Consider the following 14017-nt stretch of genomic DNA (forward strand, 5'->3'; position numbering starts at 1 on the left):
GATCCCCCATGTCCTTTAGGGAAAAACTCATTATGTAACAGCTGAATAAAACCATTTATACTGTCATTTGTACTCCCTGTAACAATAATATCATCCACATAAACCAGAATATAGATGACAAACTCGGTCGTTACACAAACAAATAGAGACGCATCAGACTCAGACACGAAAAATCCTGTAAAAACAAGAAACCGCTTTAATTGCTCACCAGTCGGACCAGACTAAACATAACTTGAAGGTTATTGCATGAAAAATTCGTCAGTGAGATCACTATTTAAAAAAGTATTATTGACATCGACTTGAAGAAGTTGCCAACCACGAGAAATAGCAACTGTCAATATGGTTCGAATAGTCACTAGTTTGACCACAGGGCTAAACATTTCATTGAAATCACACTCAGGAACCTGCAAACACCCTTTCGCGACCAGTCGAGCCTTTCACCGAGCAATGGTCCCATTAGGATTTTTCTTTATCTTGAAAAGCCACTTACACCCTATCACTTTCTGTCCATGAGGCAAAGAAACAAGTTCCCAAGTGGAGTTACCCATAAGAGCATCAAACTCAGCTTGGACTGTGAGTTTTCATTTTGGATCAGTAAGCGCCTCCTCAACCGTACGTGGTTCATAGTCAATGTTTCAACCGACAGGGCCTTGGGTTTAAAAATCCCAGCCTTAGATCTAGTAACCATAGTATGAGTATTCCCCAGCGGAACAGATGGAGGAGCCGAAGAAACCAGACCTGGAGCAGAGCCTTAAGCAGATGAACTACCAGCGTCTGTTGAGACCAAGGGCTAGAATGCACGATACTCACCACCCCAATCACTTTGAAACCTTTTAATGCCTTTTCTAAATTGAGTTTGGATCGTTTTCTGAAACTGAAGAAAACACTCCACTGTCCGAGACTTACATTGAATGAGATAAATCCAAGTAAACCGACTATACATGTCAATAAATGAAATATAATACAAATTATTACCATATACAACTGATGTCGGGCCCCATAAGTCGGAGACAACCAAGTCAAAAAATCCTTATATTTAGTAGCAGAACTTGAAAAATACAGTTTATGAGATTTCCCCTTTTGACATTCAATACAAATATTATCAAGGCACATTTATTGGAGACAATTTTACACTTATCAAGAACAATTTTAATAATTCAATAGACAGATGACCAAGTCTGCGATGCCATAAGGTAAACACATCATCACCATCACTGGAAGTTTGCAGGCTAGTGTTGATGACAGAGGGATCACTGACAGATGAGTTAGAAGTAACCGGTGAAAAATAATAGTGCCCGTCACGAGTGTGGCCCCATAGCAAAATTTCCCGAGTCGGGATATCCTTAACAACATAATAAAATAGATGAAATTCAAAAAACACATTATTGTCCTTAGCAAACTGAGATACAGATAACAAATTCTTCTGTATATTTGGAATGCACAGAACAGTAGACAGATGAAGCATCTTACTCATTGTAGGTAAATTAGAATTCCCAACACACGATATTTTTGTAGGAGTCCCATCAACCATAAGGAGAGGAGATGTACTTGAGTACGGCGTGGACTCGTGGAAAGCGGTGGCCTCTCGACAGACATGATGTGTAGCACATGAATCAGGACACCAAGATGTGGTTCCTACAGGCATAGGAATATAAGAATTTCATTATCAAAATTAGATCCATATTGAGTTGTATTGGTATTAGACCCAGAGGTGGTCAAAAAATCAGATGCATTAAAATCAGAAATACGAGGAAAGCCAACGCACGGCGAGGTGTCAGCATCATGAACACGTGGCCTTGGTTTAGTTCATCACGGCACATAATGATTTTGTACGGAATTATTACTAGTGGCCTCAAGCCCAACAAGGTTGGCACTCGGCCTATTATTCTGGCCAGTAGTCGGGTACACACTAACTGGCCTACCATAAGGCCCAAACCCATGGCCTAAAGTATATGGCCTAGACGCACCATAATAGCAAAAAACATGGCGACATTGAAAGCATTGAAGGAGCATCATAAGACGGTCTGGTCCACCGATGGGCCTAACCATGTGGCCTGCGTCAGCAGCATGAGTAGTTGTAAAAGGGTTAAAAAAGGTGGCTAAGTAGGCACAGAGAGATTATTTTGTAAATTTTTCCACGAAGGGCTAGATAGGAACACCATCGAGGCCATTACTGAAGGGCCGATGCACTGCCCAGGTCCACTGAATGTAACTTGACCACCGTGAGTAGACGACCACCATCTAGTCTCGCCAAAGGTTTCTTCGCACAATCCTTGACCAGCACGTCCAGTCGGTGCCATGGTCGGAGAAGAGGCGCCACCATATTCGTGATCAAAATAATAATAATATCTTTGCGCCATATGGCCATATCTACCGCAGATCTGGTACTGGAGCCGAGGCTGAAAACCTTACCCACGAGCAAAAGAAGATGAACGGCCACCATGCACGGAGTCCGCCACTAGTGTCGTCGAAACGACTTTAACCAAATGCATATGAAATGACGCGTCGGTCACTGCACGAGTTTGACGACTCTTAAACTCCATAAGTACATTGATAAGCTTTTGTAGAGGGAGAGATTCAGTCGAGAACGTGACCAATGTTAAAACAGCGTCATAGTCCGACGAAAGTCCGACAAGGATGATCTCTACCTTTTTTGCCTTCGGTACCGTAGATCCAGATGCCTCGAGCAACACAGAGGTATTCTGTATTTTAGCCACATACTCTTTGATCAACATGATGCTTTTTCTTGATGGAGTGAAGTTCATGCCTTATTCATGATAACTTTGCTCCAATGGCATCGGCGAAGAGACAATTGGCCGTGCTCCAAACATCACACGCTGATTTTACAGCAGCAAAACAAGACAACAAGGAAGAACTAATGGTAGAAAGTAACCAAGAAGCAATAAACTTATCTTACTGAACGAATAAAAAGGCATCGGGATTCAGAGTTAGAACACCATCAAGAGAAGCGACAAATCGATGCAGAGTAGGTAACGTCCCTTCTAAATATCTGAGCAACTCATATCCTTCAATTATTAATCGTATATGTTATTTCCATTGTACAAAATTTTCTCCGTCCAATTTCATCGTATCATGACGAGGAAACGTCTGAACCAACTGAAAGTTGGAGAATGTGAGACTGCGACGGTCAACAGTAGTAAAATCAGCGAAATTGTCAATAGATCGACAACGGGAAGAACTTCCAGGAAATTAGGCAACTAATACCATGTTAGTAACTCTATAAAACTGAATAATAGAGAGAATATTGAAAAGAATGACTGAATATTTTGTATTCATAATCTGCCTGTATCAGTACAAAGATAGGACTTATATACATGAGTAAGTATGACTAACTGCTGCTAACTAATCCACTAACAATATACCAGACTTGATAACAGACTAACAACCTAACGTATTCACCTACTCTAACAAGCCTCAACCCCATTCATAGAAAACATAGTCACCTAATCTCCTCAGCAATGACAATGGCTACCAACTCCTTTTTAAATGAAGGTTTAGATCAATTGGACGACTGGGTCCAATGGGGCTACTAATGGGGAAGATTTATAATTTATTTTAGGGTAAATTATTGATCTGATAATCCAAATTTTAGGGTGTTTTCATTTTGATCATTTAAAATAAAATCTTTGTAATTATGTTACCTAACTTTTAGGACGTTTTCATTTTAATCACCTAACCATTAAATCCTTAATGACAGTTGAATGTACACACCAAATCATTTCCATATCATGTTTACATTTTCATTTTTGTCACCCAACTTCTAGGCCGCTTCCATTTTGGTCACCGAAAAAATATTTTTGTTTTAAATCTTGATCCAAATATAAAAAATTAAGGATTAAAGTGAAAATGCGGTATAAACTAAAATAATGCATTTAAAACCCCAATTTGTTACTATAATATTTAAACTAGTCTAATTTAATCTCCTAATTTTTAAATTTTTATTTTATGTTTCCAAATTAAAATAAAATTAAATAACTCATTTTTAACAACTGTTTATGAAACCCAAATTTCTTTTGATTATATGATCTTGAATCTTCAATGCTAAACTAAAAGCAAAGAAAAATACTTTGCAATTAATTTAATTAATTAATTTTATCTTCCATGCCAAACAAAACTTAGAATGATTTTCATCACTTTTTTACTCAAATGAAGAACAAACAATTAATTTAATCAATTGCAAGGATTTTTTCCTTTACTTTTATTTTAACATGGAATATTTGAGGTTATATAATAAAAAGAAATTTAAGTTTCGTAGAAAATTATTAAATATAAGTTATTTGAGTAAAATTTAGAGGTTGATTTAATTAATTTACTTATTTATTTATTTAGTTTAAATATTATAGTAATAAATTGGTTGACAATATCAAGGGGTCAAAAGTGCAACAATTTATTTAATTAATTTTGATATTTTGAAATTTAAATTTTAATATTAAAAAAGAAAAAAGAAAAATTTTGAATTTTCAACAATGGGATAAACAAGTATAATTTTTTAAAAAAATTAATGCATTATTTTATTCTCTCTTTTTCACTTTAATCATTTTTTCATTCGGATCAAGACAAAAAAATTATTTCAGTGACCAAAATAGAAGTGACCTAAAAATTGGGTGATCAGAATGAAAGTATAAATATGATGTGGACACAACTTGGTGTATACAATCAGTCACTGTAAAAGATAATGGTTAAATGACTAAAAGTTAGACGACCAACTAAATAGTTTACTCTTATATTAATTTATTCTAAAAGAGCCCACATTCACTAAGGCCCAAAAAGAATGATGGACAATGGATTATAGACTGCCATATAAAAGCTCTGTCTTAGGCCTTAAAATTTGCCTAAGGTTTTTGGTTTCGAAGAGTAGGAAATTTTACAGCCTTAGCCCTTCGAGGAATGAGGGATGTTTGCTCCAACATCAAGGGTCTACTGAAAAGAGGCCAAAATGGGCAAAAGCTCTTATAGTTAGGACTGTGACTGTAGAATAAAAGACATCCTTCTCATACCGAGGCATCTTTTCTCAAAGAATAAAATTGAAGATAAAAGTAGGTAGTATATTGTAGTGGACACAATTCTTGCAATGCTATTTGCATGATCTTAAGAGAAAGACAAATATCAAGAGACAAAGTTTCATAGATGTACACCCAAATGACATGTCTGTTCATGCTCCACTTTTCTTTTTTCACATTAGATGTTGAATTAAAATGTGAGACAATGAAATGATACTATAAATAAATATTTTATATTGGAATCAGATAAAGATAAAGTGATCAGCCAATGTTACTCATATAAAAGGTTTCTCAAGGTTAGTTTCTAGACTTAATTCTTCACTCTTTTTTTTTAGTTATCCGTATTAATATTTTCGAACATAAATATAAAAAAATGATCCATTTAAAAAAAATCAACATACCGTGTCAAACACATGTACGAATTTACATAATAGAGTGGCTGTCCTCATCCGAAAATGCCACAAGAATGTCAAATGGAACCGGGGGAAAGAAAAAAAGAGAGTAAGATAAGGTTCCAACATTAGCAGCCACAGCTAGGACCACCACAGGCCACACGGCACAAGTGGAGTTTTACAACATAAATCATAAGTGAAGAAAGGGGGTTGTAACATTTCTATGATAGAAATTTTGGAAACATCTAAACTGATAAAATATTTTTAAGACAACATTAATTCCAGGCAAGTTAACCCCACACATAAAAATATATGGTCACCAAAAGGTTGCTGAACAGGTTTCTTGTCAAGCAAAGCATCTGGCACCTGCATTTATTACCATCAATTGACAATTTGTCTGGATGAAGAGGGTGAATCAACCTACACTACATGCTTACTGTGGCCTTTGCATTAACTTGTACACTTTTCATATGAAAGGAGACTGCAGATGTCGAGATTTGAATCTCAAATCGGTTCTTAAAGCTGAAACCATTTAGCTAAATCTCGGGTTTACTTGCACTAAAAGCTTGTTGAAGACTCTATTATATCAATCAACATAGCAAAAGAGATTACTGAGTACTTACTATAGAACTTTTTCTTTAAGGTAAGAAACTCATTGGTTAGTTGACCAGTCTATGTTATTTTCTGTCAGATAAACGGGTCAAATATTAATTTTACTTGAGCAAACACCAGTACCATCAAATTTCAAGAACTGATATTCTTAACATTTTTAACAAATTATGTTACAAATATGGCAAAATCCTAAATTATATATCTGCAATATTATATATATGTACAACTCTTGGAAATCTATTGTCTCTTGTTTTCATGACTCCTCAAGGTGAAATATGGTTTGAAGTGCCTGAAAGAGACTATCCATTCACCTGCTTGGCAAGCAGGAAAATGAGAGAAAATCATGCATTATCTATACTGACCAAGATAATTATAATACTATATGATCTGCTGAAGATTTGTAGAGCAGTAGATCACTTAAAAGGCTTTTTGATAAGATCCATGGATCTTCTTCCAAGACTCTTCCCTCTGCATCTTCAACTGCTTGTAGAAGTTGCCAATGAAAATCTCAGCTTTGGTAAACAACTCAGGTCCACTAAGCCCTCCAACATCTCCTTCTTCTTCTTCTTCCATCTCTAGCTCTTCCCTATTAACAGCTTCTGCTTCAGTTTCTCCACTTCCTATAAAGAAAAGGCTTGGAGTTGAAGGGCATTTCTTTACTTTATCCACCTTGATAGACCCAACAATGATCTTCTTCTCAGACACAGATTTCCCAACAACTTTATTACCTTTCTTTTCAGTGCTTGCTGTAGGAGCAGCAACATCTGTACTTTCAACACTACCCTTAACTTCTTGGGTTGTATCTGGTCTTGCTGCAGCATAAGAAGGCCTAGAAAACACTAATCCTAACCCGGCTTCGGCTCCGAGTGATATGATAAGAAGATTGAGGATAAAGTAAAGATAAGTTGGCCTCAAGGATGAAGATAAAAGTGGTGCAATTAATAAAAGTGCTGCTACAATAGATAGTGTCAGAATTTGAGATTTCTTGAACTTGTTCATGGCTACCTTCCCTAGTAAATGAAATGGGAAAAAATGGATTTGGGATTGATCGGTATAGCTTAAAGGAAAGGATTTGGTGTTTGAGTTACTGCAAGTAGAGACCAAGAAGAAGCTTTTGAAGATATATATAGAACAAAAGAAAAGCAAGAGGATTCATATATTAGTGGATTTGTATCATTTATTAACGGTGATGGTTGCATAGCTGTAAATAAATTTATCAGTCGACAAAAGTACAAAAAGATATCCACGGCAGCAAGAACCTGTTTGATGCTTCCTCTTCAAATTTCATTTCCATTCCGTTCCATTTCCAAATATTTATTGTGTTTCAATAACTATAAATGAAATGGTGTAATTAATCAAAAGTTAAATCTTTTTATTATTGGTTAAGAGTCACATCACTTGATTTTTTATAAAATTATAACTATTCAAACAATATTATTTGAATAGTTATAATATTAAATGAATAATATGTGTCTTTTTAAAGACATTATTATTCAAAACAGACACCTATTGAAAGATGCATCTATGAAGAAACATGAAAATTCCTATAAATAGGAATGATATTTCATTTGGAAATCACACCAACAAGTTCTAATATTCTTTCTATCATTCCTCTATTCTTTTAATATTATTAGATATTGTATAAAGAATTACTGCAGAAATTCTTTATAGGAATTGAGTTTCTTGTTATAAACTGCTCAGTGCTTAGTGGGCTATTCTCGTCAATGCAAAACGTAAATAATCATTGGTTTCATTGTATCCTCGAGGTTAATTTACTTGAAACTCTTTTGCACACCGAATATAGGAGGGGAGAATATAACATTAAAGATAGTGGCTTGATACTCGCCTTGGAGCCTTGTCCTATTTCTTTATTTTCTGTTCAAGTTCTGATCATGTGTTCGAGTTTTCCTCACCGGAGATTTGTACTAACAATTTTAAGGTTATACTTCATAATGACTACCACAAAGCATGAAAATGGAACACTAAAGAAGTTGGTTTTCAACTTTGTCAAACTTGATCGTTTTGATGGTGGAAATTTCCGACAATGGCAGAAAAATATACACTTCTTATTAACAACTTTGAGGATTGCCTATGTTTTTTATACTCTAAGACCAGAAGAGAATGAAAACGAATATAACACCCTGAATAATTTATTTCTATTTCAGTAAATATTTGACACAAAAGTGTATTTGCTTCAGTGGCTAAGTGTTTTGGGTGTGTGTATGAGGTCTTAGGTTCAAGTCTCACTTTTAGCAAATTTTGTTATTTTTGGTCCAAGCCTTACCCTTGTTGAGTGGGCTTATATAAAATTGCCTGTTAATTTATACTAAAACGAGATTGTTGGTTTCAGTGGTAAGGGGTTATGGTGTTGGAGGTCTTGTATTCAAATCCTTGCGCAAGCATAGATGTTAATTTTTCCTCGGTTGCAAGGCAGAGTTTCGATGGTTGACGTTATTTTCTTTCTTTCTGTTCTCTACCACTTTCCCCTTCCTGTTCTTTCCGGTGGTTCTGTTTTTCATTTTTCTACTCGTTGTCGTATTTTTGCATCTCGATATTTCGAGTTCATTGTGAGTTTCTGGTAAGTGCGATGAGTGTGATTATTTTTTTGTTAGTGAATTGTTGGTTAATGGGGTTCGTTTGGTGCTTAGGAGAAGTTCAAGGGGCTGGGGGCTTCCAATCAGCGTTTTAACTGTGTGAAATCACCGTTACTCGTTCTAAGGTAAGGGTTTTGGTGGATTAAAGGGTTGTCTATTTCGATGTAATTCGGTTTAGTATCTATTTAGGCGACTAATTCGGTGATTTATTAGTCAATTTTAGGTGTTGTATGGCTCTGAGGTGTTTTTGCATCAAAATCGAACTAGATGTGCTCTCAAAATGCAGAAAATCGAGCTTCGGCGAAAGCCAAAAAATATTACTGTCAATGCCACATGGGCGTTTGCCTGGCCGCGTGGTTGGCTGTGTGCAAGACATGACCGTGTGTTTGACGAGGGCATGGTCTTGTACAAGACACGACCGTGTGGTGGTGCGGGTGTGGCTGTGTGAGCCCAAACGGGCATGCCACACGGGCATGTGAGTTTTCGGCCAAGTTGTGTGGGCCATACAAGTGAGGCCAACCTGGGAGTGTGGGCCTACACGGGTCGATAATGGCTAACCAAACCCTAAAATTTAGTGATCTGATATTTTGATATTCTACTCTAAATAGGACACTGTTATGCATGTTTGATTATTTTGTTAATTATATATATGACATTTGTATATGAGCATGTTATGCATGGGATTACTGAATCTGTTATATCTGTATCTGTAACTGAGGTGGGTTTTGTATATGTAGAGGAAGTGTTCTGTATGGCGACCATCGCTTATATTTTGGCAGCTTAGCTGCACATGATCTGATATGTGTCGTAATGGCATGATATGGTTTGTAGGGACGGGTGGGTTTTTTTAACCTTACATGGTGTGATGGGATGGTTGGAGTTGGTGTGTAGAGGATGGGGGTAAGATTCTGTATATCGTTTCTGTATATCTGATTCTATCATTTGAATCTGTAAAGAACTTAGGCCCGAATCTGAATCTGACTGTGTATGTGATATCTGTATGAATAGCATCTCTATTTCTGTTGGGTTACACACTGAGTTTACGAAAACTCACATCTGTTTGTTTGTTCAGTTCAGGTAATCCATAGACTTAGACGGATCGGTGTGACAGAGCCTCACGGTGACCATGAGTTTGTAAATTGTTTAAGTTTATGGTTTTTATTTTAATTTAAGGATTATTTTTAGAGTTTTGTAATAATTGGACTCTTCGAAATATTTGGTTAAATTTTGGGATTTGGATTTTTGTTTTAACATTTTATTTATGACGAATATCTAAAACCATGGTTTTTACAAAAACAAAGGTTTTTCAAAATTACGAGTGCGGTTTTCAAAAACAACATTTTCTATAACTTCTGCTGTAAATCACGTTTTGGAATACTACTTAATTAAATGACGCTTTTGATAATTGATGTAAGCAAATATGAGTTATAAAGCTGGAATGACTTATCGGATCGACTTCGTTTTAAAACCCTTCTTTGTGACATCTTCAAATTCAGCCATAACGTATAGTCCGGGTTTGGAGTGTTACATTTAGTGGTATCAGAGCTAGGTTTGCAAAACTCGGGCTGTAAAATTTTGGGTTCCAAAATTATGTTTCAAAAAGAATTGATTTTCAAATAATTTGGATAATCTTGAGAAAGTATGTGGTACACCGAGTCTCCGAAGTCGATCCTGTAAGTATTTATGAACTTAGATAGAATATCCTGAAAAAACTGTAGTTAGTACTTTCTGAAACTGTGCTGAAACCTCTGAAAACATATCTAAACTTTTGTTAATTTACGCATAAAATATCTACTAATAAATACTAGAACTTATACATAAAATTTTATAATGTAGAAAAAATTTGAAATCTACGATGAGCGTTCGTGGAACTCGCGGTCTTGGTATTCGTAGGTGTGGTAGAGGTTGTAGGGGGCTCGAGCTGAGTATTTCTCTCTGGGTAGTATACCAAATCTAGACACGAGTGAGACACCGATTTCGTTTGCTACTAAGACTGGGTCTCAAAGTCGTTCGGCTGGGGATGACGCATTGTCCCAAGCCATGTTGAGGGTATTAGAGAGGGTCGTTAGATCCTATTTTAGATCTAGGGGCGATAGGTCGATAACTGAACGACTCCGGTCTAATGGTGCTGAGCTGTTTAGGGGTGTTACTGTAGTCGCCTCTACTGTGGCTGAGTATTGGTTTGAGGCCACTGAGAGGATCATGAACGACATCCACTGTACTCTTGAGTAGAAACTTAAGGGTGCTGTCTCTTTGCTTTGTGACGAGGCATATCAATGGTAGTTATAGGTTGAGGAGGGTACTCAACCTGATCATCTGAACTAGGACTTCTTCAAGACTATTTTTTAGGAAAAGTATGTAGGGACAAGCTATGTAGATGCTCGTAGACGTCAGTTCATGAATCACATGCAAGGTGATAGATCTGTGGCCAAGTATAAGGTCGAGTTTCTGAGGTTGAATCACTACGCTCGAGTGGCGTCTGAGTATAAGAAGTGCGTCTATTTTGAGGATGGCTTGAAGGATAATCTAAGGGTATTGATTGCTCCATAGAGGGAGCAAGAGTTCAAAGTTCTGGTGGATAAGGCAAAGATCGTCGAAGAGGTTAAGCGCATGGAGCGCCAGAATAAGGACCGAGAGAGAGGTAAGAATAAGAGGGATTCGGAGCCCTCTAGTTCTGTTCAGAAGCCTAAGAAACAGGCCAAACCTGATAGGCCAGTTAGAGTGGGGGTTCCTGTTGCCCCTACTAGGATTCAGCCTTGTGGGGATTATGGTAGTCGCCATCCGAGCAAGTGTTGAAGGAGGTTAGAGACTTGTTTGAGGTGTGGGTCTTTGAAGCATCGGATTAGAAAGTGTCGACAGCAGACAGATCAGATAAAGTTTCAGGATCGGGTTCAGTACAGCTTTAGAGGGAAATTCAGTAGCTACCTAGAGGCTGTGGACCGGCTAGAGGTAGTAATGGTATGAGCCGAGAGTAGAGAATTCCGGGCAGAGGTGCTAGTTAGACTGAGGCGAGGCAGCCTGTACTAGTTTATGCTGCTTGACACCGAGAGGATAAAGACGCTCCTAATGTTATCAGAGGTATGTTCTTTATTTTTGATGTACCTTATAGTGCTCTGATAAACATAGGTTCTACACAGTCCTGTGTAGCTAGTACTATTTTTGAAAACCTGGGGATTTCTGTTAAGAGCACTTCTAGTGAGATTAATGTACTAAGTCTGTTGGGGCAGTCTGTTTGGGTTAATAAATTTTATAGAAATGTTCCGTTAGAAGTGCAAGGGATTGTATTTCTAGCAAATCTGATGGATTTACCATTTGGGAAGTTTGACTTGATTCTGGGTATGGACTGGGAGCACCGAGTTAGCTTGGATTGCTCGACTATGGTGGTGGTTGTGATTGGTGAGCATCGAGACTATATGTTTAATGTGATCTTCGCTCTTGTTGCTGAGAAATTAGTTCAAAAAATGTGTGAGGTGTATATGGCTTTCGTCAGTGTTTCAGTTTCTAGGGACTTTTCTATCAAAGATATCAAAACAGTGAGAGATTTTTTGAATGTCTTTCCTGATAAGCTACTAGGTTTACCTCCGAATTGAGAGGTTAAGTTCGACATTGAGCTTTTATCGAGTATAACTCTAGTGTCCATCGCACCATACTGTATGACACCGAAGGAGCTTACAGAGCTTAAGGCTTAACTTTAAAAGCTTCTGGATCGTGGTTTCATTCACCCTAGTATGTCTCTGTGATGGACACCACTTCTATTTGTAAAAAAAAGGATATGTATTGATTATCGACAGTTGAATAAACTGACTGTGAAGAATAAGATCCACTTTCGAGGATCGACGATTTGTTTAATCAGTTCTGAAGGATTATGTGTTCTCAAAAATATATCTTTGTTTTGGGAATCATCAGCTTAGAGTCAAGGAAGTGGATATTCATAAGACTGTATTTAGGCCTCGTTATGGGCATTAAGAGTTCCTAGTTATGCCCTTTGGTTTGGCGAATGCTCTGGCTGCATTCATAGATTTGATGAATTAAGTGCTTCAGCCATATCTGGATCAAGTTGTCATGGTCTTCATCTACAATATTCTGGTTTACTCTAATACGAGGATAAGCATAATGAGCATCTTAGACTGGTCTTTCAGATACTCTAAGAGAAACAACTCTATGCTAAGTTGAGCAAGAGTGAGTTCTGGTTGGGGGAGGTAACTTTTCTGGGGTATGTAGTTTCTACTAAAGGGATTCGAATTGATCTTAGAAAGATTGAGGCAGTGCTTGATTTGAAATAGCCTTAGAGTGTATCTGAGATTCATAGTTTTCTGGGTATTACGGGATACTATTGGCATTTTGTTGAGGGGTTTTCTTTGATTGCAGCTCTTTTGACTAATCTTCTGCACAAGGGTGTTCCTTTTGTCTGGACTGATGCGCAACAATCGAGCTTTGAAAAGCTCAAGTCTGTTCTAACTTAGGCTCTTGTTCTGATACAGCCTAAATCTGGTAAAGAGTTTATGGTTTATAGTGATACATTGCATGTCGGTTTGGGATACGTACTGATGCAAGATGGTAAGGTTGTGGCTTATGTGTCCCGTCAGCTTAAAACACACGAAAAGAATTATCTGACGCATGATCTCAAGTTGACTGCTGTGGTTTTTGCGTTAAAGATTTGGAGGCACTATCTGTATAGTGAAAGGTGTATCATCTACACTGATCACAAGAGCCTCAAGTACCTTATTACCTAAAAAGAGTTGAATCTTAAACAGTGTTGATGGATTCAGCTGCTTAAAGATTATGACTGTACGATTGAGTATCATCCTGGTAAGGCTAATGTGGTGGTCGATGCTCTTAATCGAAAAACGATGAATGATTTGAGGGCGATGTTCACTTGTCTTAGTCTGTTTGATTAAAGAGGTTTGTTAGCCGAGTTGCAAGTTAAGCTGACTTGGATTGACCAAATTTAGGATAAGCAATTAAGGGATGAGTCTCTGGGTTTGCGATTTCGTCAGATTAAAAATGGCAATACTTATGATTTTGGGCTAAATAAAGATAGAGTTTTATGTTTTCGAGGACAGATTTATGTGCTGAATGATTCTGATCTGAGGCAGTCAATTTTGAGGGAGGCGTATAATAGCCCTTATGCTATGTATCCCGATGGTAATAAAATGTATTGGGACCTCTGTGAATTGTACTAGTGGTCGAGTTTGAAACATGAGGTTACAAATTTTGTTGCTCGTTGTTTAACGTGCCAGCAAGTTAAGGCTGAGCACCAGTTGCCTTTGGGTTTGCTCTAACTCGTTAAAGTTCCTTTATGTAAGTGGGAAAGGGTGACAATGGACGTCGTTAGTGGGTTGTCTTTGACACCCACTAAGAAGGATTTTGTTTGGGTCATCGTGGATTGATTGATCAA

At 37.3% G+C, this 14017-nt stretch overlaps 1 protein-coding gene across 1 annotated transcript; it reads right to left on the minus strand.

The window, feature by feature from the left end:
- Nucleotides 1-6155: 6155 nt before the first annotated feature.
- On the minus strand, nucleotides 6156-7219 carry LOC107921266 (uncharacterized). Its single transcript, XM_016851139.2, has one exon. It carries the CDS (start codon nucleotides 7022-7024, stop codon nucleotides 6443-6445), a length of 582 nt encoding a protein of 193 aa, XP_016706628.1. The 5' UTR covers nucleotides 7025-7219; the 3' UTR covers nucleotides 6156-6442.
- Nucleotides 7220-14017: the final 6798 nt, after the last annotated feature.

The sequence above is a fragment of the Gossypium hirsutum genome, chromosome D01 (genome assembly GCF_007990345.1).
Source record: "Gossypium hirsutum isolate 1008001.06 chromosome D01, Gossypium_hirsutum_v2.1, whole genome shotgun sequence".
Lineage (NCBI taxonomy): Eukaryota > Viridiplantae > Streptophyta > Magnoliopsida > Malvales > Malvaceae > Gossypium > Gossypium hirsutum.

What these genes read in the sequence shown, in the direction of transcription:
- LOC107921266 (XM_016851139.2), bottom strand. Translation starts at nt 7,024, where the DNA reads ATGAACAAGTTCAAGAAATCTCAAATTCTGACACTATCTATTGTAGCA.